The 27,639-nt window shown below is 46.3% G+C and overlaps 8 protein-coding genes across 8 annotated transcripts; 4 read left to right on the top strand and 4 right to left on the bottom strand.

The window, feature by feature from the left end:
* Positions 1–1,740: 1,740 nt before the first annotated feature.
* F4817DRAFT_314368 (uncharacterized protein) lies at positions 1,741–3,781 on the top strand (the record flags this gene model as incomplete). Its single annotated transcript, XM_049300388.1, has 2 exons — positions 1,741–2,092; positions 2,151–3,781. 2 exons carry the CDS (start codon positions 1,741–1,743, stop codon positions 3,779–3,781), a joined length of 1,983 nt encoding a protein of 660 aa, XP_049160466.1.
* A 190-nt stretch (positions 3,782–3,971) lies between these two features.
* F4817DRAFT_53467 (uncharacterized protein) lies at positions 3,972–4,726 on the bottom strand. Its single transcript, XM_049307599.1, has 2 exons — positions 4,204–4,726; positions 3,972–4,151 (listed from the first exon to the last, which is right to left on the bottom strand). The coding sequence occupies exon 1, from the start codon at positions 4,601–4,603 to the stop codon at positions 4,214–4,216; it is 390 nt and encodes a 129-aa protein (XP_049160465.1). The 5' UTR covers positions 4,604–4,726; the 3' UTR covers positions 3,972–4,151; positions 4,204–4,213.
* A 1,957-nt stretch (positions 4,727–6,683) lies between these two features.
* F4817DRAFT_332773 (glycine dehydrogenase mitochondrial precursor) lies at positions 6,684–10,841 on the bottom strand. The gene is made up of 3 exons (XM_049302689.1): positions 7,978–10,841; positions 7,393–7,917; positions 6,684–7,326 (listed from the first exon to the last, which is right to left on the bottom strand). The coding sequence occupies exons 1-3, from the start codon at positions 10,574–10,576 to the stop codon at positions 7,271–7,273; spliced, it is 3,180 nt and encodes a 1,059-aa protein (XP_049160464.1). The 5' UTR covers positions 10,577–10,841; the 3' UTR covers positions 6,684–7,270.
* Positions 10,842–11,489: 648 nt separating this feature from the next.
* F4817DRAFT_53389 (mitochondrial outer membrane translocase complex, subunit Tom5) lies at positions 11,490–12,215 on the top strand. The gene is made up of 3 exons (XM_049307598.1): positions 11,490–11,514; positions 11,576–11,677; positions 11,742–12,215. The coding sequence occupies exons 1-3, from the start codon at positions 11,502–11,504 to the stop codon at positions 11,777–11,779; spliced, it is 153 nt and encodes a 50-aa protein (XP_049160463.1). The 5' UTR covers positions 11,490–11,501; the 3' UTR covers positions 11,780–12,215.
* F4817DRAFT_53379 (nucleoporin complex subunit 54-domain-containing protein) lies at positions 12,162–13,684 on the bottom strand. The gene is made up of 3 exons (XM_049307597.1): positions 13,234–13,684; positions 12,530–13,173; positions 12,162–12,469 (listed from the first exon to the last, which is right to left on the bottom strand). Exons 1-3 carry the CDS (start codon positions 13,553–13,555, stop codon positions 12,362–12,364), a joined length of 1,074 nt encoding a protein of 357 aa, XP_049160462.1. The 5' UTR covers positions 13,556–13,684; the 3' UTR covers positions 12,162–12,361.
* A 542-nt stretch (positions 13,685–14,226) lies between these two features.
* F4817DRAFT_314363 (NADH dehydrogenase, alpha subcomplex, subunit 8) lies at positions 14,227–14,969 on the top strand (the record flags this gene model as incomplete). The annotated part of the gene is made up of 3 exons (XM_049300387.1): positions 14,227–14,246; positions 14,379–14,739; positions 14,799–14,969. The coding sequence occupies 3 exons, from the start codon at positions 14,227–14,229 to the stop codon at positions 14,967–14,969; spliced, it is 552 nt and encodes a 183-aa protein (XP_049160461.1).
* A 7,821-nt stretch (positions 14,970–22,790) lies between these two features.
* Positions 22,791–23,843, top strand: F4817DRAFT_314362 (PR-1-like protein; the record flags this gene model as incomplete). The annotated part of the gene is made up of 3 exons (XM_049300386.1): positions 22,791–23,356; positions 23,406–23,722; positions 23,776–23,843. 3 exons carry the CDS (start codon positions 22,791–22,793, stop codon positions 23,841–23,843), a joined length of 951 nt encoding a protein of 316 aa, XP_049160460.1.
* Positions 23,844–25,705: 1,862 nt separating this feature from the next.
* Positions 25,706–26,524, bottom strand: F4817DRAFT_314361 (xylose isomerase-like protein; the record flags this gene model as incomplete). Its single annotated transcript, XM_049300385.1, has 2 exons — positions 25,706–26,353; positions 26,423–26,524. 2 exons carry the CDS (start codon positions 26,522–26,524, stop codon positions 25,706–25,708), a joined length of 750 nt encoding a protein of 249 aa, XP_049160459.1.
* Positions 26,525–27,639: the final 1,115 nt, after the last annotated feature.

Here is a 27,639-nt window from a genome sequence, read left to right as displayed (position 1 = left end):
CTAACGATTTATTTCCCTCTACCACAGCATTCTCAGGGGCTAAAGCTCCATAGCTACCGTGTTCGCCTACACTTTTGGCAGCGCGATTTTGCTAGATGGAGCCACCATCCACTTAACAATTGAAGAGCCTCAGAAGCATGAATAATCCCTGTGAGACGACAACCGTTTCCGGTCTCTAGGTCGTAAAACTCGCCCACCCGAAAAGAAATTATTGAGAAATTTAATGCAACACTACAAACAAACCATTGCATGGATAATGGCGCGGTATAAGTGATATATATTTGCGTGAATTACAGCTCTCCTAATAATGGCCCCTATGCGAGGCTTGCCGATTTCAAATCTTCATTTGTTATTTGTTCTACGAAAAAGTGGAATTAGACCGATCGTCGCAGGGTAACAGCCTTATTGTCGAACTGCTGATCTATTGCATCAGCTTGTCGCAGATCATCGTCATCTTCGGAATGTAGGCTGAACTTAGCCGCATGCTTCTATTAACGATAGCTCATTATATTTTCAAATACATATGGCTACGGATACGTTCAAAGCGCATGTAGGCGTTCAAAACTTTGTGCCAATGATGCTTATTATTAAAGAAGCCTTAGTTTATCTTAGAAGTTCCTATTGCCTATAGCACTAATAGCCAATCTACAACTACCATGGCGTCTAGTACGGCTAGTAGAGAGACGCCGGCTATATCCTTACTCTTCCCGGAAACCACCTTTAAGACGACGTGGTGCTCTGAGATAAAACTTATGGTGTCGACAGGGCAAAACAGTCGCTAGGACCGCGAGCGAAGATTATCTCAGGAGACATCTACTTGCTTTCCAGAGCTGGGTATCAAAATGGCTTTGGCCTTCTTTCTGCATTGTTTCTGATGAAGAGCAATATTCGCAGGATACCCTAAAGATGGCGGATCTTGAGCTATTAGGTTTGCGACTACCAAAGGAACCATAGGCCATCATACTAGACTGTTTACCAGACTGTCATATCTGCAACGAGACATACCGGCGGCGCTTATCACGCGCATACTTGCTTCGGTTAACCTCAAACCCATGCGGATTGTTACCTTATCATCTCGTCCTAGCCGACGGGGGCCATGCTAAAGTCATAAGTCCCTAGTGAGAGTGTGGAATGAACAAGCGTTCTCTATGAGTCGAGGACTACTTACTCATTATGTTCGATACGAACACCCGGTGTGGTTTTGCAAGTCATCTATATGAAGCAATCCCAAAAACGTTATAGAAACTTGCAAGTGAAGCTTCCCGTCAGGTGAGGAAAGGGATATACCGATAGCACCATACGATTGCTCCCATGTCTATCTCTGGGTTATTCTCAATCATGAATGTTAATCTTGGTATTTGTCTTTTTAATCCTCTGCTATATGACCCAAATCCATTAAGCACTGCCATTGTTTATTAGCAAACATCTCGACCGGCCATAATGTGAATACAAATCGCGAAGAATTATTTAAGCATAAGCTTCCATAAATTATGTCAGAAAAGGCATTTCGATGCAGCCACCCGCGAGGCCACCAATTACCGTCGAGTATGTTCAACATTCAGGAGGGGAAATGGTTACCATTATGCAGGTGATCGATCATGAAATTCGACTGATGACAGACAAGAGGAGTAACCTAATGATATTTCACCTAATAAGAACATAAAGCAATATCGCTGGAAAGGGAAATTGTACGTTGACTCTTGGAGGAATTTTGACTTCTCAGCAAACGTGAGCCCAGACATGGCGCTTCCTGCTAAAATCCGCGCCGAAAGCATTGCAGCTCTACACTTTCTTCATCCTATTCCTGTCCAGCCGTTATCCAATCCAGTGACGAGCATTCAATGTCGGAGAGAAGATTATACCTTATCTTTCGAAAAGGAGCGCAGCCTTTGTAGTACACTCGCTTTTCTTGCGTATGCAAAGGATGATAGTAACAATATCCCAGCAATATGCCTGGAAGAGGGTATTGGCGCCGCATATTTGAACGTTCTGCTTGCCATAAACAAATTCGAGCACGATGGAGGAAACCAGGTTCTTGAGAGATTGAAGACGGAATTTGAGAGGATTTTCTCTCTCCTCGCTCATGCGGACGGTACTAAGTCTAAGTCAACGACTTATATCTTATTTTATTAACTAATACGTTGGGCCAGATACCACATTGGGCGTGGAGAATGATATATTCAGAGCCATCGTTTCTATGTGTTCAGCTCGGATCCTTTACCGGTTAAGCCTTGTTCGAAATCACAAAAAAAGTCAAAAGCGGTCAATTAAAGAAGGCCTCCAAATTACATTGGAATATCTCAAACAGAACGCAATCCGCAAACACGATCCTTCATCTCCTCTGTACTCATTCATCGACAGAGCAAGAGATGTAATAAGGCTCATCGATTCTTGGGACAGGCATCAGATGCAGCCTGAGTTAGAGGAACTGGTTGATAGTATTCGCCACCTCCGGCAAGTTAGGGACTTCTATGTTTTCATCAACAGCATACCCGACCGAGACATGGAGTCGAACTCGAAGGCTCGTCTCATAAACACGATAAGTAAAGTCGCGCGATACCGTGAGGCAGCGAGGTTGCTATACCGTACAGCTAAAAAGATCCCTCTTGTTCGGAATATGCGTCTCGTTATTATTCAGTTACCCCAAAAGGTGTTCGATAAAGATTTAGGCAGTGGCTATACGTCGAATCTTAGAGATGCTATCCCACTAATCGGCAAGCTTAAGAAGAAAAATTATCTGGAGCAAGTCTGTCATTTGTTAAATACCACCAAGGAACAAGCAAATAAACGATTTATTGAACAAACACGGAGGACTTTGCAGGAAGCGAGGATCCATGCCGAAATCCAGCTTCTTTATTACTGCGAGTTCTATATGTCGCCTAATGCACACATGCCTCGAGTCGTGTGCTCAAGCAAGGATGCCTGTTGGCTATGCAACGAGTTTATTCTCATGTATGAGAAGATCCACACACCTAGATGTCATGGAAAGCTGTATCCCGGGTGGCGACTACCGACATCGTGCGGGCCCAAGTATCATGATTTGGCAAGGAGATTTAATATGCAGCTTCAGGGCCATGTTAAGAACGGCCTGGAGAGATTATTTGCGAAACGGGAGAGGACTGTGTATCTTGATCCGAACGAGAGCACCTTACTCACATTACCTTGGTCGTCCTCGACATTGCCCACTCTGACATCTTCTCCTTTAGACGCATCAGAAACTTCAAATACCGTGAACAAGGATCCGCAAAAGATTTCACTTCCTTCCGAAGAAGCATCAACTCATATGTCTGTACTGGCCGATAATCAGGAAAGCAAGAAAACGCCAGTAGAGGCGGAAGAAATAGCACACGAGGATTCTTCCCATTTCAGCAGAGAAAACAGTAGCGTTCTGGAAAGCCCAGGAAAAATAAGCACATCAGTGGCTTCAAGCCTTTTAGAGAGCAATTTGACACTCGAGCTAGGTAAGGTCAGGTCAAAACAAGTTGAGATCGGAAAGACTTCTTCACTATACAAAGCAGGTCCCTTAGAAGTACAGATCGAATATGCCGAGAATTCAAACCCAGAGTCGCGAGGTGGACACCAGAAGAAACTCTCATATGCTGTAGAATGGTTGGCACCTGAGGAGGTCGAGAGGCTGCGAAATGGACGAGAGGGTCTTATTATTGACGCAGGGTCACTTGAAGGTGAGATAGAACATAGTACGGATAGAGATGGGTGTGTGTACATTTCTAACGGCGGTGCCGTGGTGAAAATATTCATGCAACCAGTAGCTATGGAGTAATGGCGTTAAATATCTAGATGGCAGCCAGGCTATGATTTTCCCGATCACAAAGCCAGATATCTAAGGAATACTTGGAAGTAATATGGAAGGGTAGGTAATTGTGCCTAAGATTTCACGCCTCTTGGGGCGTATGGCGTTGGCTTCGATTTAATTGATTCCGGCTCGAGAGGCTGGTAAGGAAAGTGAGCATAGCTATAATCTAGAATTTATAATGCATATAACAGGCACCTAATATAAAAAGCCGTATAATCCACAACTATGAATTATCCACTCGGTACCGAAGCTCTAGTACATACCCTATTAAGTAGGTGATGGAGAGACCCCTGTCCCAACTTCGTAGAGCCTAGTGTACTGACGTAGCATTGGTGGTCTAATTGATAGGTAAATAGGAGATGTTGGTGTCGATGTTGGAGTTGACGTACATCCAACATATTAACGGCCAGCGGTCCACCCAGCAAACCCAACAGCAGAAAGCAAGCCGGAACTCACAAGGCGGAAAGCTGCCTTACGAGGATTCCCCTCCTTCCACACGACATAGCTATCAACCAGTCCCGCATAGGCGCCCAGGACGGCGAGGATGGTATCGCACGCGACTAGTTCGCGGCGAAAGTAAAGAGTATACATGCAGATGCCGAAGGAAGTGGTGCGGGCGTTGTTGATAAGCATCACTGCAGCAGCGGCGGGCGTGCTGGCAATGCGATCTGGCAGGCCGAACTCGAGCATGGCGGCTCGCGCGTCTAGAAATGACCACATCCCGCCAAAGGTCATGACGGTCGCTGTGAAGAGTGCGGGGATATGGCGCGGCTCGAAGTGCTCAAACATCGTGATGAGTTGGAGATAACTTAGGTGCGTTTACAGTATAGCTTGGTGTTTCGATAACGAGCCTAGTAAGAAGATGTTCTCTGGTTTCTCTGTTTGTTGGTTGTTGTTATGTTGAAGATGCCAATGTTTAAGGAGGGATGGTTAGTATAGCAATATATACCAAGTCACTACTAATCATCCCTGTTTGGGGGCCAAAAAGGACATATGAACCAACTAACGTGAAGAAGAGCTGGATGAATAATTGAGTGCCAGACAATGACATTAACCTCCAAACCTACCTCCTATTAATCCATTTCTAGTAATAAGACTGAGACCTTACTACCTGTTAGATCGCCAATTCGCCAAGATGTTTTTCTGGACATCCAGCGATCCTCTGGATGCGGTCATGTAATGTCCACTGGCTACCTAGCTAAGCTTCACGTCACAGTCTCAGGGGGCTCCATTCTGTATCGATGCCCCCAAGAAACGATACTGGGTTGTCTTATCACGGAGTCATATCGAGGAAGTAGTTGCAGTGAGAAAGCTCCTCTAATCTAAGTATACTATAAGGAGCGTTAACTACCTGGATAAAAAATAAATAGGGAACTGAAGGGGCAACGTTGATCAGGATGCTGTGCAACTATCTTTACGATATCCCCCCTGGTCTGTAGAGCTGTCGCCTACTTAATATCTTTATTTCCTTCGTTAAAGAATTGTGCAATCCAAACTCGTTTCTATGCGATTCAGAAGCCCCAAGTCGAGTTTATAGAGCGAAACACGGAATCCATCAAAGCTGGTGTCTCTATAGTTGAACATACCCTCATACTCCTCTGATACACTCCTTCTACTAGAAATTACCGCCCAGTAAGACTTCGAAAAGGATTAGTGCGCTGATTCGTTACACTTAGTTTAGTTTGTAAATTACTAGCTAGCTGGTTGAATTTTGGCGATATTGTATATAACACTTTGGAGCCCGTGGTTACACGAAGTGTTGAAGAGTGAGACTACATAGAGCTAGGATATGATATACCGGAGCACGTGAGCATGCGAGTTCCTGATCATTAATAGACCATAACATCACTCAATCCTAGGCTGATATAATTGGTATACTAAGACTGTGTCCAATTAATCATAGACAACTCCCCTTATACGAAGCCGTGTGATATGCAACGAGCTGTCCACGAAACTACTGCCTTGTGGTACGAATCTGTCTACCTAATATAACGCCAGTGGTAAGCTTCGTCCTAGAAGCTATTCCACCATATCAATACTAAATACTGCTTCTACAGTCTATCTACCTTGCCCTTTATAATCAAGAAGAGTATACCCAGCCATTGAAAAACAAACCCAAAAACATAATTAGGGTGAGAATCCTTTGATAAGTCTGGCGGTAGGCTTTTCCCCACTATGGACATTTTCATAAAGGAGTCAACCCGACTAAATCTAGTTAAATGTAGTTTGTCTCATATTATAATAAACTCAACACCATCACCGAGTAACCGATGGCGACCACCAATGAGCACCCGGCGGAAAGCCTTAAACCAATTCCATCTCAAAGACGGCACGAAAGTAGAAGTTGGCTAGCGTATCTATTCCCGTCTCGTAGTCATGAACTCGGCTCCAATCTATCATGCATATCCCGAAGAATTCCACGACCTACAGTTTCTCCAGCCCGAAATACTTAAGAAGTCTCTATCTGAGATCCCGCCGCACAACTTCAAGATACCTGAAGGTCAAAATCCATCGCAGTTTACCGATAGGTCGGGTTTGTCCATATGGGGAGCTATACGCATGCATACATCCTGTCCTCCATCCTCCATCTGCATCCCTCCGTTAACGCATCCCCTATACGTAATACCCTCGCACCCCATTGGCCCGGCTCGAGGGTAGTTAGCCAACAATAACCGGGTCCTAATGTATACGGCTAGATGGACCCTACGTGCAGCCGCTTTTCAGTTTTCCAGCATTTAGTGCGATCCACCTTGATGTCTCTTCGGTACTACGGAACTAGGTGATTGGTCGCTGATCCGAATATACACTATATATAAAATCTACTACAGTACTATGTAAGGGTGAGGATAACTAGGCCTCGGTTAACAACGGCAGATGGACATATGGAATATTCGGCTTACCGAGGAAAATTCTTCGGTGCCGACTTAGCTACCACGAATGGCGTTAACAAACAAACATATGTCCACAAAACCCCATCTTAAGGGGGGAAATAGCGAAACAGCTCTATTGCTAGTATAGAGTCAAATCTATGTACGCGTATATCTGATCTAGCATCTAGTCGTCTAGACTAATCCCCCCAAAATCCAACGCTATATTCCCAGTCCCCCTATACTCCTCCCACCCGTTAAATCTAGCCCAGTTAAATGGAGCCAGGCGTATCGCGCTCGTGTAGTTGAATAATTCACACCCACCAGTGTCTGCCGTCCCAATGATGATGATGATGTTGGTATAACCAACCAACTATTTGCATGCAAAAGACCTTATCGCTGTTGAATGGTTCTCTCCCGAAAACGCCTTGTGCCTAGAAGAGTTGGTGAAACTCCGTGTCGCTCTGACCCCGACTCTACCATGTGTTGAAGACCCGTGTATCCGCCGTGCGCCTTTTTCCTCTCCATGATGTTGAAAACTGGATATCATCTATGCGTTGTGCCGGAAAGATGCTGCTAGGAAAATCATTTACGTAGTGTCCTCGACTGGCGGACAGGTGCAGAAGAGGTTTAAGTCGCCGTATGCTAGGTACTATAGTTAGCATATATGGTTTTAAACCTTAGATGAATGTAATATGTGCAGCAACTTACTGTCGTCTACCCTCGTGACACTCGGCCAGAACTTCTTCTCCTTAAGCCACGGCAGAGGGTACGCCGCCTTCTCTCGTGAGTAGGATCTCTCCCATTTGCTACCTTCACCGCCGTCGCCCGCAATTAGGTCCTGCATGGTGTGTGGCGACATCTTCAAAACATTGCCTTCACGTGGGGCCTTGCCCTCTTCAATCTCCCGGATCTCTCCGCGGATACTGATCAGAGCATCAATGAAGCGGTCGAGCTCTTCCTTACTCTCGCTCTCAGTCGGCTCAATCATTAGGGTGTTAGCGACGGGCCAACTCATCGTCGGGGCATGGAAGCCGTAATCCTGCAGGCGCTTGGCAATATCGATGGCCTCGACGCCGGCGGATTTACTGAAGGGCCGGGCGTCAAGGATGAACTCGTGAGCGCAGCGCCCGTGCTCATTCACGTATAAGATCTGGTAGTGAGGCTTGAGACGTGAGAGGATGTAGTTAGCGTTGAGCAAAGTGATTTTGGTAGCTTGGGTGAGACCCTCCGCCCCTATAAAAGAAGTTAGCAATCCACCCGATTACGCGAAATTCAAAACATGAGTTAACTTACCCATCAAGGTGTTATACGCCCAGCTGATGAGGTTGATGCTGGCGCTACCATTGTTGGCACTGCTGACTGCATAGCCACCGCTTGTCGCCTTGCCCTCGGCGTTGGGATCACGAGGAAGGAAGGGTTGAAGACGCTGCTTTACACAAATGGGACCTACACCCGGACCGCCTCCACCGTGTGGGATGCAGAAAGTCTTGTGAAGATTCAGATGGCACACGTCAGCACCAATCTCTCCCGGGGAGCATAACCCTATTTGCGCATTCATGTTTGCACCGTCCATGTAGACTAGACCGCCGTGTTCGTGGACCAGCTCGCACACCTTCTTTATCTCAGGCTCGAACACACCAAACGTGCTGGGATAAGTAACCATGATAGCGCCGAGCTCTTCTTGGTGCTTTTTGCACTTTGCTTCGAGGTCTGCTACGTCGAGATTGCCGGTAGTCGTATTGCACTTGATTGGTACTACTCGCATGCCAGCCATAGCAGCGGAGGCAGGATTTGTACCGTGAGCAGATACGGGAATAAGGCAGATATCGCGTTTCTTTCCACCATTTCCTTGCGCCTTGTGGTACTCTCTAATTGCTCGCAGACCGGCGAATTCACCCTGTGCCCCCGAGTTAGGTTGAAGAGAGACAGCATCCATGCCTGTTATATCACGCAATTGTTCCCTGAACATGTCTAGCAAGCTATTGTAGCCCGGGACCGTCTCCTCTGGGGTATACGGGTGTATCTGGGAGAACTCGGGTAGCGTGATGAGTGACATTTCCGTGGTTCCATTGAGCTTCATGGTGCATGAGCCGAGAGGAATCATGGAGTGGACAAGCGATAGATCCTTAGACTGCAGATGGTAGATATACCGTAGCAACTCCGTTTCAGAGTGGTGCGTGTTAAAGACAGGATGCGTCAAAAAGCTTGAGGTTCGTTTGAAAGCGTCCGGGATATCTACCGAATCGGCGTTCTTTTCGAGTATCTGGCGAACGTGTGCCTCCACCGCCTCGTACGGGTACACCTTGATGTTGCCAGCCACAGTTGCAAATACTTGGAAGACTTTGACCAAGTCGTCTAGTGATGTTGTTTCATCAACCGAGATACCAATTTGTTGCTCGCCAATTTGGCGAACATACATCCCGTGTTCGTGTGCTGTGCTCACAGATTGGGCCTGGCTCTCTTTGGACCCAACATCAATGATAACCGTATCAAAGAGTACGCTGCCGCTATCATTCCACTTGCTTTTCTCCGTGGCAAACCCATTCTCTTCAGCGATGGCTTGAATGACTCGTGCTCCTCGGACAACTCGTTCGGCAATCGCTTTGAGGCCTTCGGGTCCATGATAGATCGCGTAGAGAGCATTCATATTAGCTAATAGCGCCTGCGATGTGCACACGTTACTGGTCGCCTTCTCTCTTCGGATATGCTGTTCTCGTGTCTGTAGGGCTAATCGGTAGGCCTTCCCACCCAATCGGTCTTTAGACAGCCCAATTAATCGGCCAGGCATCTTCCTCTTGTGCTTCTCCTGAACGGCGAAGAACGCAGCATGTGGACCTCCGAATCCCATCGGCACACCGAATCTTTGCGCACTTCCGAAGGCAATGTCAGCCCCCCATTCTCCTGGGGGTTTGAGCATGGTCAAAGCCAGTAGATCCGTGGCAACACTAAGCAGGGCGCCTTGCTTATGTACCGAGTCGGCCAGAGGCTGGAAATTTTCTACATGGCCGTATGTGTCGGGATACTGGACCATGACACCGACTAGATCCTCGCCAAGGTTCTCAACCTCAGTACGTGCTTCAACCTTCGTAAGGTCCAGTTCCAATATCTTGATACCAAAGCCATCCGCACGCCCACGTAAGACTGATATCGTCTGCGGGTGGAGGGACTTAGATACGACGAAAGTCTTTCCTTCCCGTTTAGCCCTCGAGGTCGATAGCGTGTTCATAGAGAGGGTCATTGCCTCGGCGGCGGCAGTGCCTTCGTCCAGGAGACTAGCATTAGCTATAGGAAGTCCCGTTAGGTCAGTAACCACGGTTTGAAAGTTAACGAGTGACTCTAAGCGGCCTTGGCTGATTTCTGGCTGGTAAGGGGTATAACTCGTATACCAGGCGGGATTTTCCAGGATGTTCCGTTGAATAACGGCTGGTGTGTGTGTTCCATAGTATCCTTGACCAAGGAAACTCTTTTTTACTGTGATATTGGACTGATACTTTTTCACCATTGCCTTTAGACTTGATTCGCTCTGTGGCCCCTCGTGAGGGGGAATGTCGAGCGTCTTCTTAGATAAAATGTTAGGTGGAATGACTTGCTGAACGAATTTATCCAGATTGTCGACAGGCGGTGATAGGGCCTTTAGCATCTCAGCTGTATCGGCCTCATCAGGACCAATGTGGCGACGAGGAAATGTATCCAGGTCAGCATAACTCGCAACCTGTGTCCGGTCAATGGTAGTGAAAGACCTTCTCTGGGTAGCCGTCGCTACGGCCTTATAAGTACAGCCATGACATATCCATGGAGCTGTACGCTGCAAGCGAGAACTTGACGAAGTCAAAGCTCTTAATTGAACTGCTGATCGGCCTAAACGAGGTATAGCCCTCGCAAAAGACGCCATCTTGTACAAAGATGCTCTTCCTCGGAATTCACAACCAACGTATCGGCGAAGCACGGGACCTCGAATGAATGCTGGGCCAAGCTTTATGCAGTCATGCTGCTCGAAACGTTGCAACTATGTCAGTTAAATGAAATAGTTGAACAAGCAGTAAGCAACAAATCGTGAATTATAATGTATTAGATAAATATTAGGAAATTGGATTGATTACTAGTTTTTTAGCTCAGGTACAATTAGGTATATATGTATTACACAGACTAGGTACATACCTCTTTGCCTTAGAAGGAATCGCCGTCATCGGTCTAGCAATTAGCTCGAAATATGCGAGATAACAAAAAGTTGCGGGTCTTTTCGGAGGAGTCTCAAAGCCGATAACGTTTTGCTCCGGACCCTTTCTATGTGATCTCTACCCTACCTTCCCAACTTCCCTACCGTAGCGTAGTACATGTACATACATGTAACACCTCATTCTGTAGTGGCGGGTAGGTACTTTACCCACCTAGCGGTGTACATACTTAGGGACGTTAGGTTAGCTGATTGGATATACATATGTATGTAGTGAATGGAGAGATGCTGCAAGTGCTCTTCCCTTTGAGTCTGGCCAGAAATGGTACGATGCATGTGGCTACGCTGTTATGTAATACGCATTTGCTGTTCCTGCTTATCGCTTTAACATATGTACCTAGCACCATTACACGACTTACAGGGGTTATAATCTTTATTAAGCGGCTCAAAATGGGCGCCGTATTGTACATATCGTAGATGTGGGGAAATCTGCTTTCAGCTGCTAGTCGTCACCAATTAAAAAATTTGGTGACACCGACGAATCAATCAATACTATTCGCCATCTCCCGGTGACGAAACTTTTGCTCCAAAACAACAAAACAACGTCTCTAGTCCACCACGCGGAAAGAAGAGTAATTTCAAAATGTTTGGCGGATGTAAGAGAGCCTCGTAATAGAATCTATGCTTATCTTCCGTCGCTAACAAAAGATACGATAGTCGCACCACCCCAGTTCTCAAAGGAGGAGCTCGAACAGCACGAGACTGAAGCTACCTCCACGGTCCAGCTCTTCTTCGGCGCCGCCGTCTTGCTCTACTTCTGTATGCTCCCTTCGATTCATAATCTCAACCATAATCGCATAATACTGACGACATATTCTATTAGCTCCCTTCGCCGTTGACCTCGTCTCGAGCGTATTTTAATCTCGTGGGCGCATGACTTTTGTACAATTATGAGACACGGTAACAATGGTCCGGTTCTTGAGATATGAACTATAAGGGCTGGATGGGGTGTATGCTACTATACATATGGGATACCTTTTCATAAGGGCGACTGGCATGTTATCCGTTTCGGTTGTTTTAGCATCACAAGGCTGAGGCATCATGCTTATCGCACTACGGCGTCTTCGGGTGTCTAATACTTATAGAGGGGTGTATATGGCTTGTTACGTCACCGCATAATATAAAGGCCCTACGGGTTTTGCATCTTCTCTCATGCGTAAATTAGTTTCACGTTCCCAAATGCTTTGTTAGTTTTCTTAGAAACCCACGGCATTCAATGTCCGAGGATGAAAGAAACTCGGAAGGGACAAATCGGGATATTATCGTCTAATATCAGAAGCAGACGTCCCCAAACGCCGGGCTTTATGCGGTTTCCTACAGCCAGCTAATATCTGTACACCATCCAAGTTTCCCAAGACCCGAGAACCCACTCCTATTAATGAACTTCATCCCTCTGTCTCATGCTATCAGAGATCGTTTATGCATTATCCTCCTAAGCGTTATCTACTGTCTAGGAGGTGGATTCCTCTCACACCACTCGTCATAATCCTTCTGAACCTGCTCCAGCGCGGTTTTCAAGGACTGCAGTTGCTTGTCAAACTTCTCTAATATCTAAGGTCGCCGAATGTTAGCACTGCTCATATGATCACAAAGACCGAGAAATAAACTTACCTCCTTGGCTTGGGCCTCATTCTCCTCCCCTATCCCCTCCTCAGCATCCGTGCCACGCTTGTTAATCTCGTTCTGTAGGCTATCCGCATATCCCCTCAGCATTATAAGACGACTCCACAGTTCCTCTGTTCGCGCACTTAGAGCCGGGTCTGACACAGCTCGATCGAGGGTCTCCAACTTCGTCTTCAATTCATCTTCTTCCTTGTCGAGGGAGTATCCGCGGTTGCGCAAGACCTGTACCTTTGTTGCTAAGGCCAGACATCTCTGTCGTAGCAGTGCGTGCTTTCGTCGGGCATTGGCTGTCCGCACGCTGGTTTGTAAGTCGTGTTGTGAGAGAATTGCGTCCAAACTAGAGTTAATAGAATGTAACGCCACTCTGAAATGCCCTAGAACCTGTCTCTGCATCTTAAGGCGTTCGCTAACAGCTTGAAACCCGGTAGCAAGGGCCGGCATATATCCGGGACCGGGCTTATCATGAACAGCTTGCTCCCATTCTCGGGGATCTTCTGAGGGAGAGGGTTGATAGAGAGGGATGCGCGCCTGGTCGACCTTATTGTAGAAGTAGTACTTGAATACCGTGTTTGGACTTTCGGGAAGCCACTTCTCGAGCATTCCTTCGATTTGCTCCGTAACAGGCTTGTGGACTAGGATCGAAATAGTCAGCCCAATGTCAAAGATACGAACTTAAGTGATGGTAGACTTACTCAGTGACTCTCGGCCTGGCTCCCAAATTAGGCTGGAGCGTTGCACCGGTGCCTGGCTTGCGTTCATGAACCCAGAAGCTCCAAGCTGCTGCTGAGGCTGTTGCTGCGCCTGGGGTTGACCAAGAAGGCTCGCACCAAACGCATTGGTCGATGGTTGGCCAAGTGTACTCCCACCGAGTAGACCTCCACCAAGTGCACTGGACTGCGGCTGGTTCTGAGTCTGCGACTGGTTTGCGGTCTGACCAAAACCAGTAGTGGTTGTGGATTGACCGAAGGGAGTTGTAGACGCCCCGAAACCCGAAGGTTTGCCCCAGAGAGACATGGCTAGAGCTGGGAAGCCTGTATACTTCAGTAACCGGTGGGGTTGTTTAGGGAAAGGGAGCTCGAAGCCGTAATCTTGCGACAGAAGGTTTCGCGAAGATAAGAGTCGCGTTTAAAGTGGGTGGAATGAAAGAATGATTCAGGCTTCAACTCATGGCGGTACTTTAGATAATATTCTGCACAAGATACGGGGGTCGATATCTTGACGTGAATTGAAGAAGAAAGAAGAAAGAAAAAGAAAACCCTTAAGAAATACCAGATGTATCAGATGTTGCTGTCGGGTGTCCTGGTGTTTACTGGTCTTGCTCAAATGCATACACTAGAAATTCCACAAACAAATCCTAGCTTCAAATTCATTAGCTTCAGCCTTAAGACGGTGTGGCTAGGAGCTGGAATAAAGTCTACCTACCTAGGTATTGTATGTACTCAGGTACCTAGCTACCCGAATCATTCACGAATCTAATTGGCTATAGTGAATTCTAGCAGCTACATTGCTGACCCACTCGTCTGGTCTATCCAGTCTATCCTAGCCCAATGTGGCTGGAACCAATCAGCATTTCCAATTTGCTAACCACCGGATTCCGTCACTTCGCCTGTCGTCAAACTGCTCCATTTCCGAAGCTCACTTCAAAACCACGACATCCCGCCGAGAAACCCGTCCGTATCGCAGCCATGTCGGCCCGGAAGCCAGTGTATGTCCTACAAACCGTTTTCCTACTCAATAATAAAATATAATAAAATACGAATTGGCATATCATAGACCTTCTTTATGAGCCAATTACATATTACATATTTAGAGAGCGCCGTCGCTAACTTGCTCTTAGCTTCAACCACCAGGTTCTCTACGATACCACTCCCCTCCCGGACTCCATCCCCTCGGTCAAGGAGGTCGGAGCTACGTCTGCGCCTCTTCTATCGGCTTCGTTCTTCATCGGCGCCCGGTGCCGCCCTTACAACGATGACTTCATGCAATGCAAGACCGAGAACCACGGCAAGGGCGAGTTTGAGTGTTTGAAGGAGGGCCGACGAGTAACCAGATGCGCCGCCAGCGTGATCGATGACATCAACACGCACTGTCTAGACGAGTTCCGCAAGCACTGGCAGTGCCTCGACAATAACAACCACCAGCTGTGGCAATGCCGGAAGGACGAATGGAAGCTTAGCAAATGTGTATTTGATAACCTAGTATGTTACTTACCTCTTGTAGCCTCCTTTAAGAGCTATTTTACTAAACCATGCGATAGAAACTGGAGAAAACCATCCCCGATTCTCCCAAGGACAAAGCCCCGGTCCACCTCCGGACGAAGCAGATCTACGCCCACTACCCTATCTTAAGAGATCGCGGCCAAGCGCCGTTCGGCAAAGCTATTGACCCGCCTTCAGCACAAGCTCAGGCTGATGCGCCGACATCATGAAATGCCCTAGTTTAAGTAGGGGCTCAAAATGACAAGATAGCCGTGTAAATAAACAAGAATTACAATCGGGTTAATGTTTCGCCTTGTCTAAGGTCTCCTCTTGCAACTGGCCTATTTTGCTAGCTTGCTTGCTATAAAATATGAATAGCATACCCCCTAAAGATTAAGGGATATTTGTTCAATGGCTGATAAGTTACTCACGCTTAGACACTTTACACTAGGCAAGGCGTCTGTACCCTTGGGGATACTCCCGCTGTCAGGCAAATCTCTCTTTTATAAGTACCTGCATCTATCGTATAAGCAAGTGATGAATTTTAGTGGCAATTATGTTGCCATGTTTCTCGAGATATTTAAAATCGCTAGAGACCAACTAGTGTTAGTCATATAAGCAGGGAAAGACGTGGGATCGTCGTATTCCTAAATTTGCCACATTCTGATAAAATACTTACATACTAGTCGAGTGATAAGGCAATACTTACGAATCCAGTTCTATATTAACAATGATTGTGATTAATCAACACGACTAGGTAGACAATTAGACCGGCTTAAACTAATCTACGGCTCAACTTAGTTATATTCAAACTATGGGAAAGCTCACAGCTCTAAGGCGCCTCCTAAAGGAAGATATTCCTATAGTTCTAACTTACAACACGACTTATTGAAGCGCCTTTCCGCTCTGTGAAATACCAAGCGGACTCCGGATTAAAATACTTCGATTAAAATACTTCGTAGTAATAACCTAACAATAGTCCCTCTATCATCTTGTAATGGAAACGGTGCCGTACAGGAGGTTCCGACAAGCTCAAGGTCCTCAACCTTCATCATCCCGTAGCTACATCACCTACTTCTTCCAGTTAACACAGGGCGTGATCATATGCAAAGCCCCGAATATCCCCTCATGTTGCCTTCAGCACCCGCACACGGCAGTTACGTAGCCGTTCGCTTGGCTGCCGAAGGAGCCAGCAGCCAGCCGACGCAGGAAAGCTCTTCGTCTGCCCTAAATCGATGACACATACACAAACGCGGGGGGACACCAAATCTACATATGCAAGCCGGCTTATAGTTTCGCGGACATAGCTCTATTGGCCATCGAACGCCTGGGGCGATAAGGAAATCAAGATTCGCTGCCGTGCTCTGCGTCGACTAGCTCAACCTGCTGCGACATATCGTGATAGGGTTGCAGGTGATGTGACCTGTTACTATATATGTGCGTCTATGTGCGTCTATGTGCGTATATGTGCGTCTGTTCAAGAAAGGCATGTCGGATAGTGAAGGCAACTAATATATTCGGAGTATAGAATCCTATTTGACAGTCTTGGCAGCCTTCGCTAATCAACGCCCGGTTACATTTAGGAAGAATGTGCTCCTCGTATATTCGACGACGCTGTCTCCTGCACTTCCTATCCGTGGGGAAAGTCTTTCCGTCTTTTCGCCCGCATCGGACGTATGCCGACTGGCTACTAGCATTGCCTAGCATATCCGCCTTCGCACGAGTTAATCTGAAGTACCACTCAGATCTCCCACGGTTCTGAGATGGACTGGGCGCGGCGCGGCGCAACCCCGGACATATGTAGCCATCCAACAGCCAGGACTCAGAACGCCTCTTCATCAAGGACCGGCTACTTACATACCTAAGGTAGCCTACATCTGCGCGGGGTAAGCAACACACGGATAAGAGTCAAGTTGGGCAACGCGACGTTAAGTATGAAGTCCATCAGTAGTAGCCATAAGCTTAGTATATGATTACGATAGGTTATACAGCACGAGAGCCCTACGTCATAACAGGGGATATCGCATTGCCGCAGGATGTGGGAGTTTATCGCAGTGCTGTGACGGAGACCCCTACTGAAAGGATACACGGAAACTGCTGCTACGGAGGATGAGGCCTTCTAGAAGTGGCTAAGTTGGCGTATGATGCTGAATCGAGAGGCCCGATTGCCAGAAGTAGCCTATGCCATGTTTCGTTTTACCCCTCTAAGGCTACGGATTTTTTTTTCTCGATCCTGTATAACCCTCCAGGGCTAATCGGCTCTTCTTGATCCCTCTGTTGTTCTTGAGCTAGTTGGAAACAGTTGACCGTAACCACGATCCACTAAGGGCACACACATATCGAAGGATTCGTCCCGCAACCCCGCAAACAACTTGGGTAGAAATGTGACATGACTCCCGCGCCGGCAACTATAATCTATTCGCAACAGTGCTATATTCAGTGTTTCCTATTTGTGGCAACTGGGGGAAGCCTAAGACATGGAGCCTCACGGCTGTGTGGAGAATGTGCCTGGCCGGCGGTTGGCAGCGTGAAGAGGTGCGGGAGGTAAGGTTGTACTATATCGAGACAAATCTAGGAATCCCGCGTTCGCCCTGTAAGAATTGAGTCGTGAGATGTATCAACGTTCGCACTTTAGGTATCTTGTCTCGGTCCGGGCCTGAAAAGGACGGAAAGACATAGTATGCAAACAGGGGGTGTTGGTGAGGACAGCCGCTTACTCGTTTAGACATATGCGTCTTTCTCAGGATTACCTAAGATCCACGCGACGATAGTGTCTAAAGATGAGTTGATTCTATCGATCGATCAACTCAGATATCTGTTGTTTAGATATTGATCGCTAGACCTGGGTAAGCCTCTGATAAAGCAAACATAACTCTTGACGTTGATTACCTAGCTATGCTAAGCATATGCTAGAAAACCCGCTTACGAGCACATTAGTAGCGTATGTGCTCACCGAGACAGTGCCACGTTGAAACTTGGTGTAGGTCTCTCCGTCTTAGAATCGGGATTTAGGGGTGGCAGCCGCTGTGGCATTGGCGTACTGCCTGTCTAAGACACCTGAGACTTCATGCTAGCTGCAGAAGGCTGGCTTATCACCAGTTACCTCTTCCGCTTAGAAAGAAGTGCCTTCTCGAACTCTTGACGAACGGGAAGTGGCAGACACGTGATTACCATAGACGAAGAGGCCTCGGTATCCCTTTCTCTCCCTCACAGTCTGCATCATATATGAAAGGCCGAGAGGCAGTTACAACTCCAGTAATATATGTGTATGCTGATGCGGATAGGTACATATCGGATGACAGTTTACAATCTTGTAATACAATGATGGTCAACGCTTTACTCGCGTTAATCATCCAAGTTGGAGGAAATTTGTTGAGGTGACGGTGACCTTTCCTCTGTTGAACTCCAATATGCAATTCGCTACTTGAAGCAAGCTGCTGCAGAATATAGGAGAGCAAACCACGAGTTGGCATCCCTCGAATAGACGTGGCTGGAAAGTGAATCATGAATTCCGAAGTGATGGGTAAGTTGTAATTAGGATTCATTTCGTCAGCAATTGTGGTCCCAACCCTTACGGCATGTCTAGAGTGCTGTCTAGGGCAGTCTTAAGCTTGGACATGCCTTGTGTTACGACAGTCTACCACGATCATCGTGGAATCATGAACTCTGGTTAGGTACCTATGAATTGGTGACAAGAATTCTGATGTAATTTCCGCACGCCTTTCAGCATCATACGAGATGTTGGCTTCTACTTAGATTGGTCAGTATATCACGACCACGATGATATCATTGGAGTTTCGGTTAGCAAGCGTATATCTCACACGAAACTTCGATATCATTTTTCACATTTCGAGTTGATGAATAAAATGGGGCGCATAGTGTTTGCCACTCATAATAGGCTAATACGCAGCCGGCTTGTCCTTGCGGCTGACGGAGCATGTGCCCATTGATGGATATTGGTGTTGGCCCCTTGGGTGGCTTTTCCGGTCTTCCGAAGGACGGGACCCGTTGAAGATCGGGGGAGTTGGCTACGCTAGGGAGTTGTACAGAAACTTTTTTTCTTTTTTAATCGGCGTGGCGGCGGCCCAAACGTTTCATCCTTAGTTGGTGTTGGCCTATAGTCGAACCGTTTAAACAAGAGCGTCCTTGTATCCACTAATCAGCGGCGCGGCCACACCTACGTCCACGCAATGATCTCACGATTCTTACTAAAGAAAAAAGTAAACCTGTGGACTGTGTATGATTTGATGACACGCCTCGGGATTTGCCAAGATGAATCAAACTACTAGAACGCTTCTATTTGAGATGGCTAGGAATTGCGGGACCTCGTTGTGGATGCGGTCGAGACTCGCAGATAGTTGAATTTAGAAGATAGCAAACATTTCGTATCTAAGGTCTGCGCAGACTTTCGAGATCAAATTAAGTATCGAGCGCATTTATCACGTGTATGCCTTATTTGTAGCTATACAAGCTAACGAGCTGAATAGGTAGAATAGGAAAAACCCGGTAGACAGGGCGAGTTCATCTGATGTTTTCCCTCAGGGACTCTATGATGAGATACAAAGCAAGGACGGGTATGCAAACGAGATCGGGCTGACCCCAGGATTCGTAGTTGGTTTAAGGGGGCATCAGGGGTGTAAGATCAGTTAGCCTAAGGCATTCGCAAATCCGTAGCGGATGGAGATGGATGGGCTGGACGACCTGAGTTAGGTACCTAGTATGGGAGAATGTTTATGGGCGAATCAATGGCTTTACCGATTACCATTCTGGGGCATGCTTTACTAGCCCCGCGCTTGACAAGCCCCTCCTAGTCATGAAGGCGGGAACTGAGTGAAAATCTGCAAGGTACCAGATTTCCTGCAGGGGTTGGAAACAGACTAAAAATACTAGGGGCTTCGTCTGATTTTAGGTTGTACGAAAGAGCAGTCCATATGTATCATAATATCCGACGATATTAGATTAGCAAAGGGTAAATATAATATTTTCTGATGCCAACAGGCTTAATAGTTACCTAAACTCATTACCTGACGGAGATTTCGAAAGGGAAAAAGCAAATAATGATTTATCTCAGTAAACTCAGACTAGAATTCGTTGAATTGGCGGGCTGCGCCCGCCAACACCCGGCGGCGCCACAGGCGCCACACAAACGCCTGGCCCGTGTCATTGTATCTGTGGGTCCAAGGCTCAAAAAGGTAACACAAAGCCTGAGTTTTGGCGAATTCTAGTCTGAGACAACTCGGGCGTTTTTGGCCACGTCAAGACAGGTCCTTTTAAAAATTAAACCTCATATCTACGATGACTTTATATTCAACAACAACGTACGAAATAGCTTCTATTTTTATGACCCGGGGCTAGTACTATGCTTTCTCTACCTTCCCAGCTTTTTTATATATCCGTACGGCATTGCGTTGTGATATCGCAGGCTTCGACGTCTAAAAACACGTAATAACACCAAAAATGCTGTACCAACATCTACACCCGCGCGCCCAACATCCACATCCGCGCGCCTGCACCTACAACCACGTACAAAATAGCTTCTATTTTTATGACTCGGGGCAAGTACTATTCTTTCTCTACCTTCCTATCTTTTTTGCATGTCTATACGGCATCGCGTTGTAATGTTATAGGCTTTAACGTGGTATATTTCCAAAAACGTTGCGACCGGTGTTGCGACCGGCTAATCATCACCCCGGAACGCTCGGAACGCTCGGAACGCTCAAAACGCGTGTATTTAAACGCTTAAAAAGTCGGGCAAACGCGTATATTTACTAATAATAAGGTTAGTAAATATTTCAGATCAATTAGGACTTACTTTAAAAGCGTTGATGCTATTGTTGTTTTTAATGTTGAATGATTGCTGTGGCAAAAATCGCCCGAGTTGCCTCAGACCAGAGATTCGAGATTGTTTTTGGGGTTGTGCCGGGGTTGTGATTGGTTAAAAAGTTGTGTGGCTAGGGGAGGTACAACCGCACAAACGATCTCGAATTTGTGGTCTGAGTTCACTGAGATAAATAATGATATCTTCAAACACTTGGAAATTGTAAGGAAAGGTGATAATGTATATGACGTGTTAGTGAATTACCATAGCAGTCTAATAACCCCACATTACTGCAAAATGCGCCGAGTGCACTTGTTAGCGTTTGTACATCACCTTCTCCCAAGATTCTGATAGGCTTTCATATTCAAACAAAGTAAAAAAATGGCTTCCACCGTACATCAGGCCAATCCGGTTTCCTAGTGACAATTCTAGACCACTTCGACTACGAAAACTGCCGCCCGGTAAGCCTCGGATTTTTAGGAACTTACCTAATAAGTATCTATTCGCTATATTCCGTAGTTATAAAAGAAACTCGAAGAAAATGATTATACATAATATTAAAAAGCATCAGGTACGGAGTATACTATCGTGCGACAGTAGTCAATTAAATCTAAATAAACTAGACCCTAGTAAGGTAATAATTACCGCTGTTAGAGATTCTCATGTGTTGTGTTTGTTTAAACAAAAACAATATATCGCAACTTTACCTAGTTACTATAAACATCAAAAACATTAAGGTGGAAGGGTCCAAGTTCTCGGTTTCGTACATGTCATTATTTTAATAAACTTTAATCTCAGATAAGATGCACTTTACCACACAATCCAGTCATGTTATTTGATAATCGCCGTAGAAGCTTTCTGTGATGCTACATGTAGTAGCAATAGGATGTGGTAACAACATCGTGTAGCAGTGTTAATAGCAACACCCCCTTTTCGTAGCACGAGGCACGAGGCACGAGTCATTGCCTGTCGAAATGACGCTAGGATCGACAATTCGCATTCACCCTAGTCTAGTGCGGCAGCCGCCTAGCCACTCAGCTTTTTAGTTTGCCTTTGAATACAGGTAGGCACCTAGTTTATTTCGGTACGTACCCTTCGTGACACCCTTGTAATCCAGGTACCCAGCAAACATCGATCCTTTTCATTTTCCCTGCCATTAGTCTTCTTTGGCAGGCTCAGGTCAAGTCTTGTCCGTTCCTTTGGCGCATACATCATTCCCCTTTCCCGCCCTCACTACCTTCTCCTTCTTTTTCTTTTCTACCACCAAGGTGTTTGGCTTGATTCCGAGTTCGATACACATTCGTGAGACCCCAACTCCGACCAACTACTTCCACTCTTTCCCGTTCGCCTTGGCGTACTTTCATTCCTTAAAATACCACGAGTCTTCTCGCTCTCGTCTTCATCTGGCAACCTGCCAACACGACCTGACAAGTTCACTGTTGTCTCGAACGACTAGTCGACCCAATTCCATTCACTTGAGTCCTTCTTTACTTGGACGCCAGCCGCCCCATCACCGTTGATCGATCCGCTCTCGGAAGCACTCACTAAAAGCTCACGTACTCGTCTAACATAAGAGCCGTCAGTCCAACAGGTTGTGTTCTTGTCTAACCCACCCGATTGATATCAACTGGTCCACCGTCGGTTTGGAAATACCTTCGTGATCTCTTCCAAGTACTATAAATTGCCCGATCTTCACTACCAGCTGGAGCTGAAGCGTACATCCTTCATCCGCATCTACTATATACCCAGCAAATTTTGCAAGGTACGTGATCAAGAAGTTCATTGTCTCTCCCTACATCCCATATTCCCAACATCGAGGATCTCCTAGCTGTCGCAATTGGTTTTCCCTCTGCTGGTCCGTTGAGCTTTGTTCCTTCTTGAAGGCGAACATAGTTCCTCCCCCTTCTCCAATACAAAGCGTACCTTTTGAATAAAGGAAATTCTTCCAAATGAAAGGCGTCTAGGCCATATCTTGGAGAAGATGTCAACAAACAAAACATGAGATCAAAACCATACTTGCGTGGCTTGTTTCGACTACTCGTCGCTTTGAGTCTTTCCCCCTTCTGTTGTATAACATTATATCACTCATTGAAACTACAGTAGATCGAGCCAGCAAACTCTGATCATAACCACACTCATTTTACCTTTCTATTCCTATATACGTATTCTTGACATTGTACAGTACTCACCTCTTACAGTTATTCGTCTTTTACTAGGCTTCACATCGAGCAAAATGAGGTCCTCGATTTTAATCACCGCTGGCGCAGCAACGCTGGCTATGGGCAGCCCTCTCGAGAAGGAGAAGCGAGCGATGAAAACCGAATGGGTCGTAGACTACTTGACAGTTACCGTTACCGGTACTGAGACAGCTAAGCCAACCATCTTCTGGGGCGGCCCGAAGCAACGTCCCGCAGAGACAAACTCTCCCGCCCCCGTTGTAACCGAGACTCCTGAGGCATCAGCCCCTGCCCCTGCCCCGGAGACAACTGCGCCGTCCGTTGTGATTGTTACCGAAACCCAGGCCTATCCTACTTTTGAATCCACCCCAGCACCAGTTGTGCAGGATCCTGCGCCTACACCGTCTCCTGAATCGTCTTCTTCTGAATCGTCTTCTTCTGCATCGTCTTCTTCTGCTCCCCAGGCATCTGCTGAGCCCGCCGCGACCGATTTCGCTGGTGCGGCCGTTCAGCATCACAACTTCCACCGCTCAAACCACTCTTCCCCAGAACTTACGTGGAGCGACAAGCTTGCTGGTTACGCTTACCAGACTTCCCTTTCCTGCAAAATGGTGCACGATATGTATGTTTATCATTAACCTATATCTTTTCGATTACTGACGTCCATCTAGGGACCAGGGTGACAAGGGCTATGGCCAAAACTTGGCCAACTGGGCACAGAGCGTGGATGCTTACAAGCTAGGTGATACCGGCGCTGTCAAGATGGCTGTCAGCGACATGTGGTACAATGGAGAGTTCAACAACTTCCTTCCCGCGTATTACGGCGAGGATTCCCCTGACATGACCTTCTTCGAGAGCTGGGGTCACATGTCCCAGCTTGTCTGGAAAGAATCGACTGAGGTTGGCTGCTCTTCTCACTACTGCGAGAAGGGAACCATGTACGATGACTTCGATGCCTGGTTCACCGTGTGCAACTACAGCCCTCCTGGTATGGACCTCCCTGATTCTCGAGTTATGACTTTATGCTAATATATGACATAGGTAACGTTGGTGGTGCTTACGGCAGCAACATCCTTAAGCCTCTCGGCAAGGCTACTGTGACTGCGTAAGCTGATTCCAAGTTAGCATTGCGCTTTAGGCAGTATTTCACTGGCAAAGGCAATACATATGCCACACAACTCCCTTCGATTCTTCAGTGTATAATTCAATACACAGTTTTTACAAAACCAGCACTCGCGTATGATTGTTGACGACATGGAAAACCGGCGTGAATGGGGCACCAGGGAAAGGATGGTCCTGGATTTTTTAGCATTTCTTCGATTCGTTGTTGGGCCTTGAGCCATTACACTTTTATCTCTTTTTTGGTCAGACTTGTCATTTCTCTAGAATATGACCTTGCATTGCCCTTGTGGAGTTGATGGCTTGCCCCCACAATGCATTCAATTAAGTCTGAACTATTTAACAACAAACTCGTCTTCACTTCTTGTACCTGTCACTTTTCTTATATCACATTTCACTTTTTGCATTAAGTCAAGAGGGTAAAGCTCAAAACCGAGTGCATTACCTAGGTTCTTAAGGTCGGGAACAGTTACTTACAGACTCGCATGTTGCAGTCGGACCGATCCGGTTGTGGAATAAATCCAGACCGTGTCTTCGCTGTATGTATGTAGAACTCATTCAATGCTAACGATGACTGATGAACTACCTACAACGTTCTCATTCGATATTGGTGACATGATAGCTAATTCTATGTGAACGTTTATCAATCAACATTATGCTATCTATTTAATTTCTCAAGATTGGCCAAGAAGTATACAGTTTAACGTAGGTTGGACGCTTATCCCAGCTGGAAATTATCAGAAATGGCTAGTATATATTTCATATTACTGCTGCCTTCAAAAAGAACTTGGGGAATTTAGACTTGGAGAGTAGAAGGTCATTGCCAAGTTCGTGTCACAATTTATAGGCTGGTAAATAAATGCCTACACATGCAACGTTATACCGCAAAACGATCTACCGTGTATCTACTATCCTAGTATAAGCTCACGTAACCCTAGTTCCATGATCATATATCCCGGGGGCTGGCAATACGGGTTATGCCCTGGCACATTTATTGGCGGTCCTATACGAGCGAAGTTGTGTTAAGCTTCTTCTGCCTTGCCTTCGTATTTCGTTGCCAAGCGCTTAATAGCCGATTGAAAAGGCGAGGTTAGCTCAGATGTCCGAAATGCGTAGTATATAGCACAGTAGCGGTGGAATGGACTATGTAGATTGGAATGTGCAGGTATGGTTTGTGCGATTTGGGCTGGTTGTCTTGACGTTGCAGAGATGGCCTTACGATTACTGCTCTTGACATTGTGTTCGGTGCCCGGTGGCTATGAGACGAGAGAGTCACAAATTCGATAAGTTCTTTATGCTTGAGAACCGTCCACGACCATAGGGATACGGGATCCGATAGAATCATTTGACAAGAGATGCGAGACCCCTATGACCTAATTTCGAGGATCCTTCGTATCAGTGGTATACACAAGAATTTATCGGTTGCTAGAGGTTATCACTATAAACACGCTCGTTGCATACATGGTTAAAACATGTTGACTATGGCATTTCATTGAACTCGAGCATGATCCGAAACTTCTTCCAAGCCGTCATTGCACGAAGGGCATAATCAGTTGGTACGTTCGGCCCCTTCTCGCTAGCCGGGACGGATGATTCCATCGAAATATAACCTTTATACCTCGAGCCAAGAACGATGTATTTTGCTAAGTCCTCCATCGAATAACTACCGCCTAAGGGATTCTCGAACAGGAAACCCTTGCCGTGTCGTGACCAGCTCATGTAGGGAGTTTCATGAGGATTGTACCTTTGGGATATAGATAGTCAGCAATGTATTTTATGAAAGATAGCAGTGAAGAGGCTTAGAATATGATCCTGGTGGTAATACTCCTTGATTCGGCTGGGGCGCCTTAATTTAGCGATGTAGGTTAAGAAAGAAGTGCGAGAAACACGCCGGTAGCACATACCAAGGATGATCCACGCTTATCGAATTGATGAAGGGAACGGCACTGGAAACTTGGAGATGGAATATCCTGCTTGGCGGCACTACTTCCATCATACGAACGAGACTATTCGTGCGCCTAATGCTCTCTTCCGATCCCTTGTAAGACAAGGCTGACGTATCATCACCCAAACCACCAGCTATATGGAAGGTACTCAGACAGAGACCGAAGTTGGGGCTGTTGATCAACTTCACAACTTCCCATGCTTTCCACCATTTGTTGATAATGGTGCTGTAGCACGTAAAAGAGTACGCAATGTTGATACCTAGATCCAATCCCCATTGAGAAATCAGTTTGAGGTCTTCGAGGATAAATCCTTCAGACAGCTCGTTTTGTGGGAGATGATTAGCTGTGACTATAATCGTATTGGTGCCAAGCTTCGTCGCAATCAAGAACTGGGTTTTGAGTATATTTCTCATGGCATCGTGCCGCGCTCGATCCCGTAATCCTTCGTAGCGTTGAAATGGCCCAAAGGCTACGATATTGAGGCCGAGGCGTTGGCATAGGTCCGCGATGCGCTCTGCTGCAGCGAATAAATCCTTTTCGGAGGGGTAATCAACCTATGAAACCGTCTTTGCTTCTACTATCACCTCATCGAAGGATATTTCGACCCCCATGAAATTGTTTACGGCAGCCTTTTCGAGTTTTTCTCTTATGCTATAAATAGTGGGATCTCCGAGAGAGGTAGATACAATTGCCGGGGAGAGATGCCCTGCTGGAGAGGGACTCATTGCTGCAAATACGCCAGCGGGTTAACTGTTAGGAGATACCTAATGGGAAGAGCTATGAATTTTACCTATAGCTGCTTTTATCAGGGAGTTCTCCTGGGATAGATTTATGATACTGGAAATCTAAGAAGTATCGTCACTCGAAATATGTCTTGGCTGACGAAAGTGAAAACTTACGCGTCTATCCTGCCATAATGAACCTCCACCTTCTATCATTGTCAGAGACATGGACGAGGAAAGAATAATGTGTGCTTTACCATTCACAGGGTACGTAAGGTTAGTTTAAATATGTATGTAGGTCTTCTTGAAACCCTAATCTAGGATACCTGGATAGTCGAGAACTTAGAAAGGGGCTTGGTCTCCCCTGAGCCTAAGTCGATATTTCCCTAGAAACGACTTTTTGGTATCCTGGTAAGTTGGTTAGGTACTCATTGACGAAACCCTGGGTGCCTACTGTACCTATACTCAGATACTGTATAGAAACAAGGTTCTTTGTGATCTGATTCGTGCAAGAGTTGATTCGATGTTATTACCTAACAAAGTATGCTCGTACATTGTGCCTTTAAATATAAGTATACTAAAGCATAACGAATCAACTATGGATTTGATCAACCTTTTTGATTAACCTATTTGTCCATCCTCTTTCAGAAATGCTCATCTTTCATCCTACACACAGTCGCGCCAATGCTAATGCTAATGCCGAAGACGAGACATTCTCGGCCAAAGCTTATCGCATATGGAACCAGATCCATAAAGTTTTTGTAGTGTGGTTCCTATGTGAGAAGGTTATTTACTTTTCCGACCCCCTTTTGGAATTATTAGATTGGCTGTTCCTCGTAATTCTATTTACAATCAAAATACCCGGTCTACTTATCAATTACCTCCCAGTACCCTTCTTTGATCCAGCTATCCACATGTCAACAACTATAATGTTGGGCTTCTCTGCTATTATATTAATCTTATCGACCCCATATCGGGCCCTTCGCGCACGCACAGACGCCCTGTGGTGTTTGAAAGTAGTTTTATTTATGTATTACTTCCTTCGAGGTCGTCGTAGGATAGCACTGCGCCGCTTGGCAAGACTGAGAAGATGGCGCCGTATATCTATCTACCTCCTT

The sequence above is a fragment of the Daldinia loculata genome, assembly GCF_022478755.1.
Source record: "Daldinia loculata strain CBS 113971 unplaced genomic scaffold F4817scaffold_15, whole genome shotgun sequence".
Lineage (NCBI taxonomy): Eukaryota > Fungi > Ascomycota > Sordariomycetes > Xylariales > Hypoxylaceae > Daldinia > Daldinia loculata.
Note: the sequence above shows the minus strand (reverse complement) of the source record. Positions and strands in the feature narration are given on the sequence as shown.

Bases quoted from the DNA above. Each gene is read 5' to 3' on its own strand.
- F4817DRAFT_53467 (XM_049307599.1), bottom strand. From the start codon at position 4,603: ATGTTTGAGCACTTCGAGCCGCGCCATATCCCCGCACTCTTCACAGCG.
- F4817DRAFT_53389 (XM_049307598.1), top strand. The intron at 11,678-11,741 runs GTATGCTCCCTT...ATATTCTATTAG, and splicing joins CGCCGTCTTGCTCTACTTCT to CTCCCTTCGCCGTTGACCTC.
- F4817DRAFT_332773 (XM_049302689.1), bottom strand. From the start codon at position 10,576: ATGGCGTCTTTTGCGAGGGCTATACCTCGTTTAGGCCGATCAGCAGTT. The intron at 7,918-7,977 runs GTAAGTTAACTC...CTTCTTTTATAG, and splicing joins GGCGTATAACACCTTGATGG to GGGCGGAGGGTCTCACCCAA. The intron at 7,327-7,392 runs GTAAGTTGCTGC...TATAGTACCTAG, and splicing joins TGTCACGAGGGTAGACGACA to CATACGGCGACTTAAACCTC.
- F4817DRAFT_53379 (XM_049307597.1), bottom strand. From the start codon at position 13,555: ATGTCTCTCTGGGGCAAACCTTCGGGTTTCGGGGCGTCTACAACTCCC. The intron at 13,174-13,233 runs GTAAGTCTACCA...TTTCGATCCTAG, and splicing joins GCCAGGCCGAGAGTCACTGA to TCCACAAGCCTGTTACGGAG. The intron at 12,470-12,529 runs GTAAGTTTATTT...CGGCGACCTTAG, and splicing joins ATGAGGCCCAAGCCAAGGAG to ATATTAGAGAAGTTTGACAA.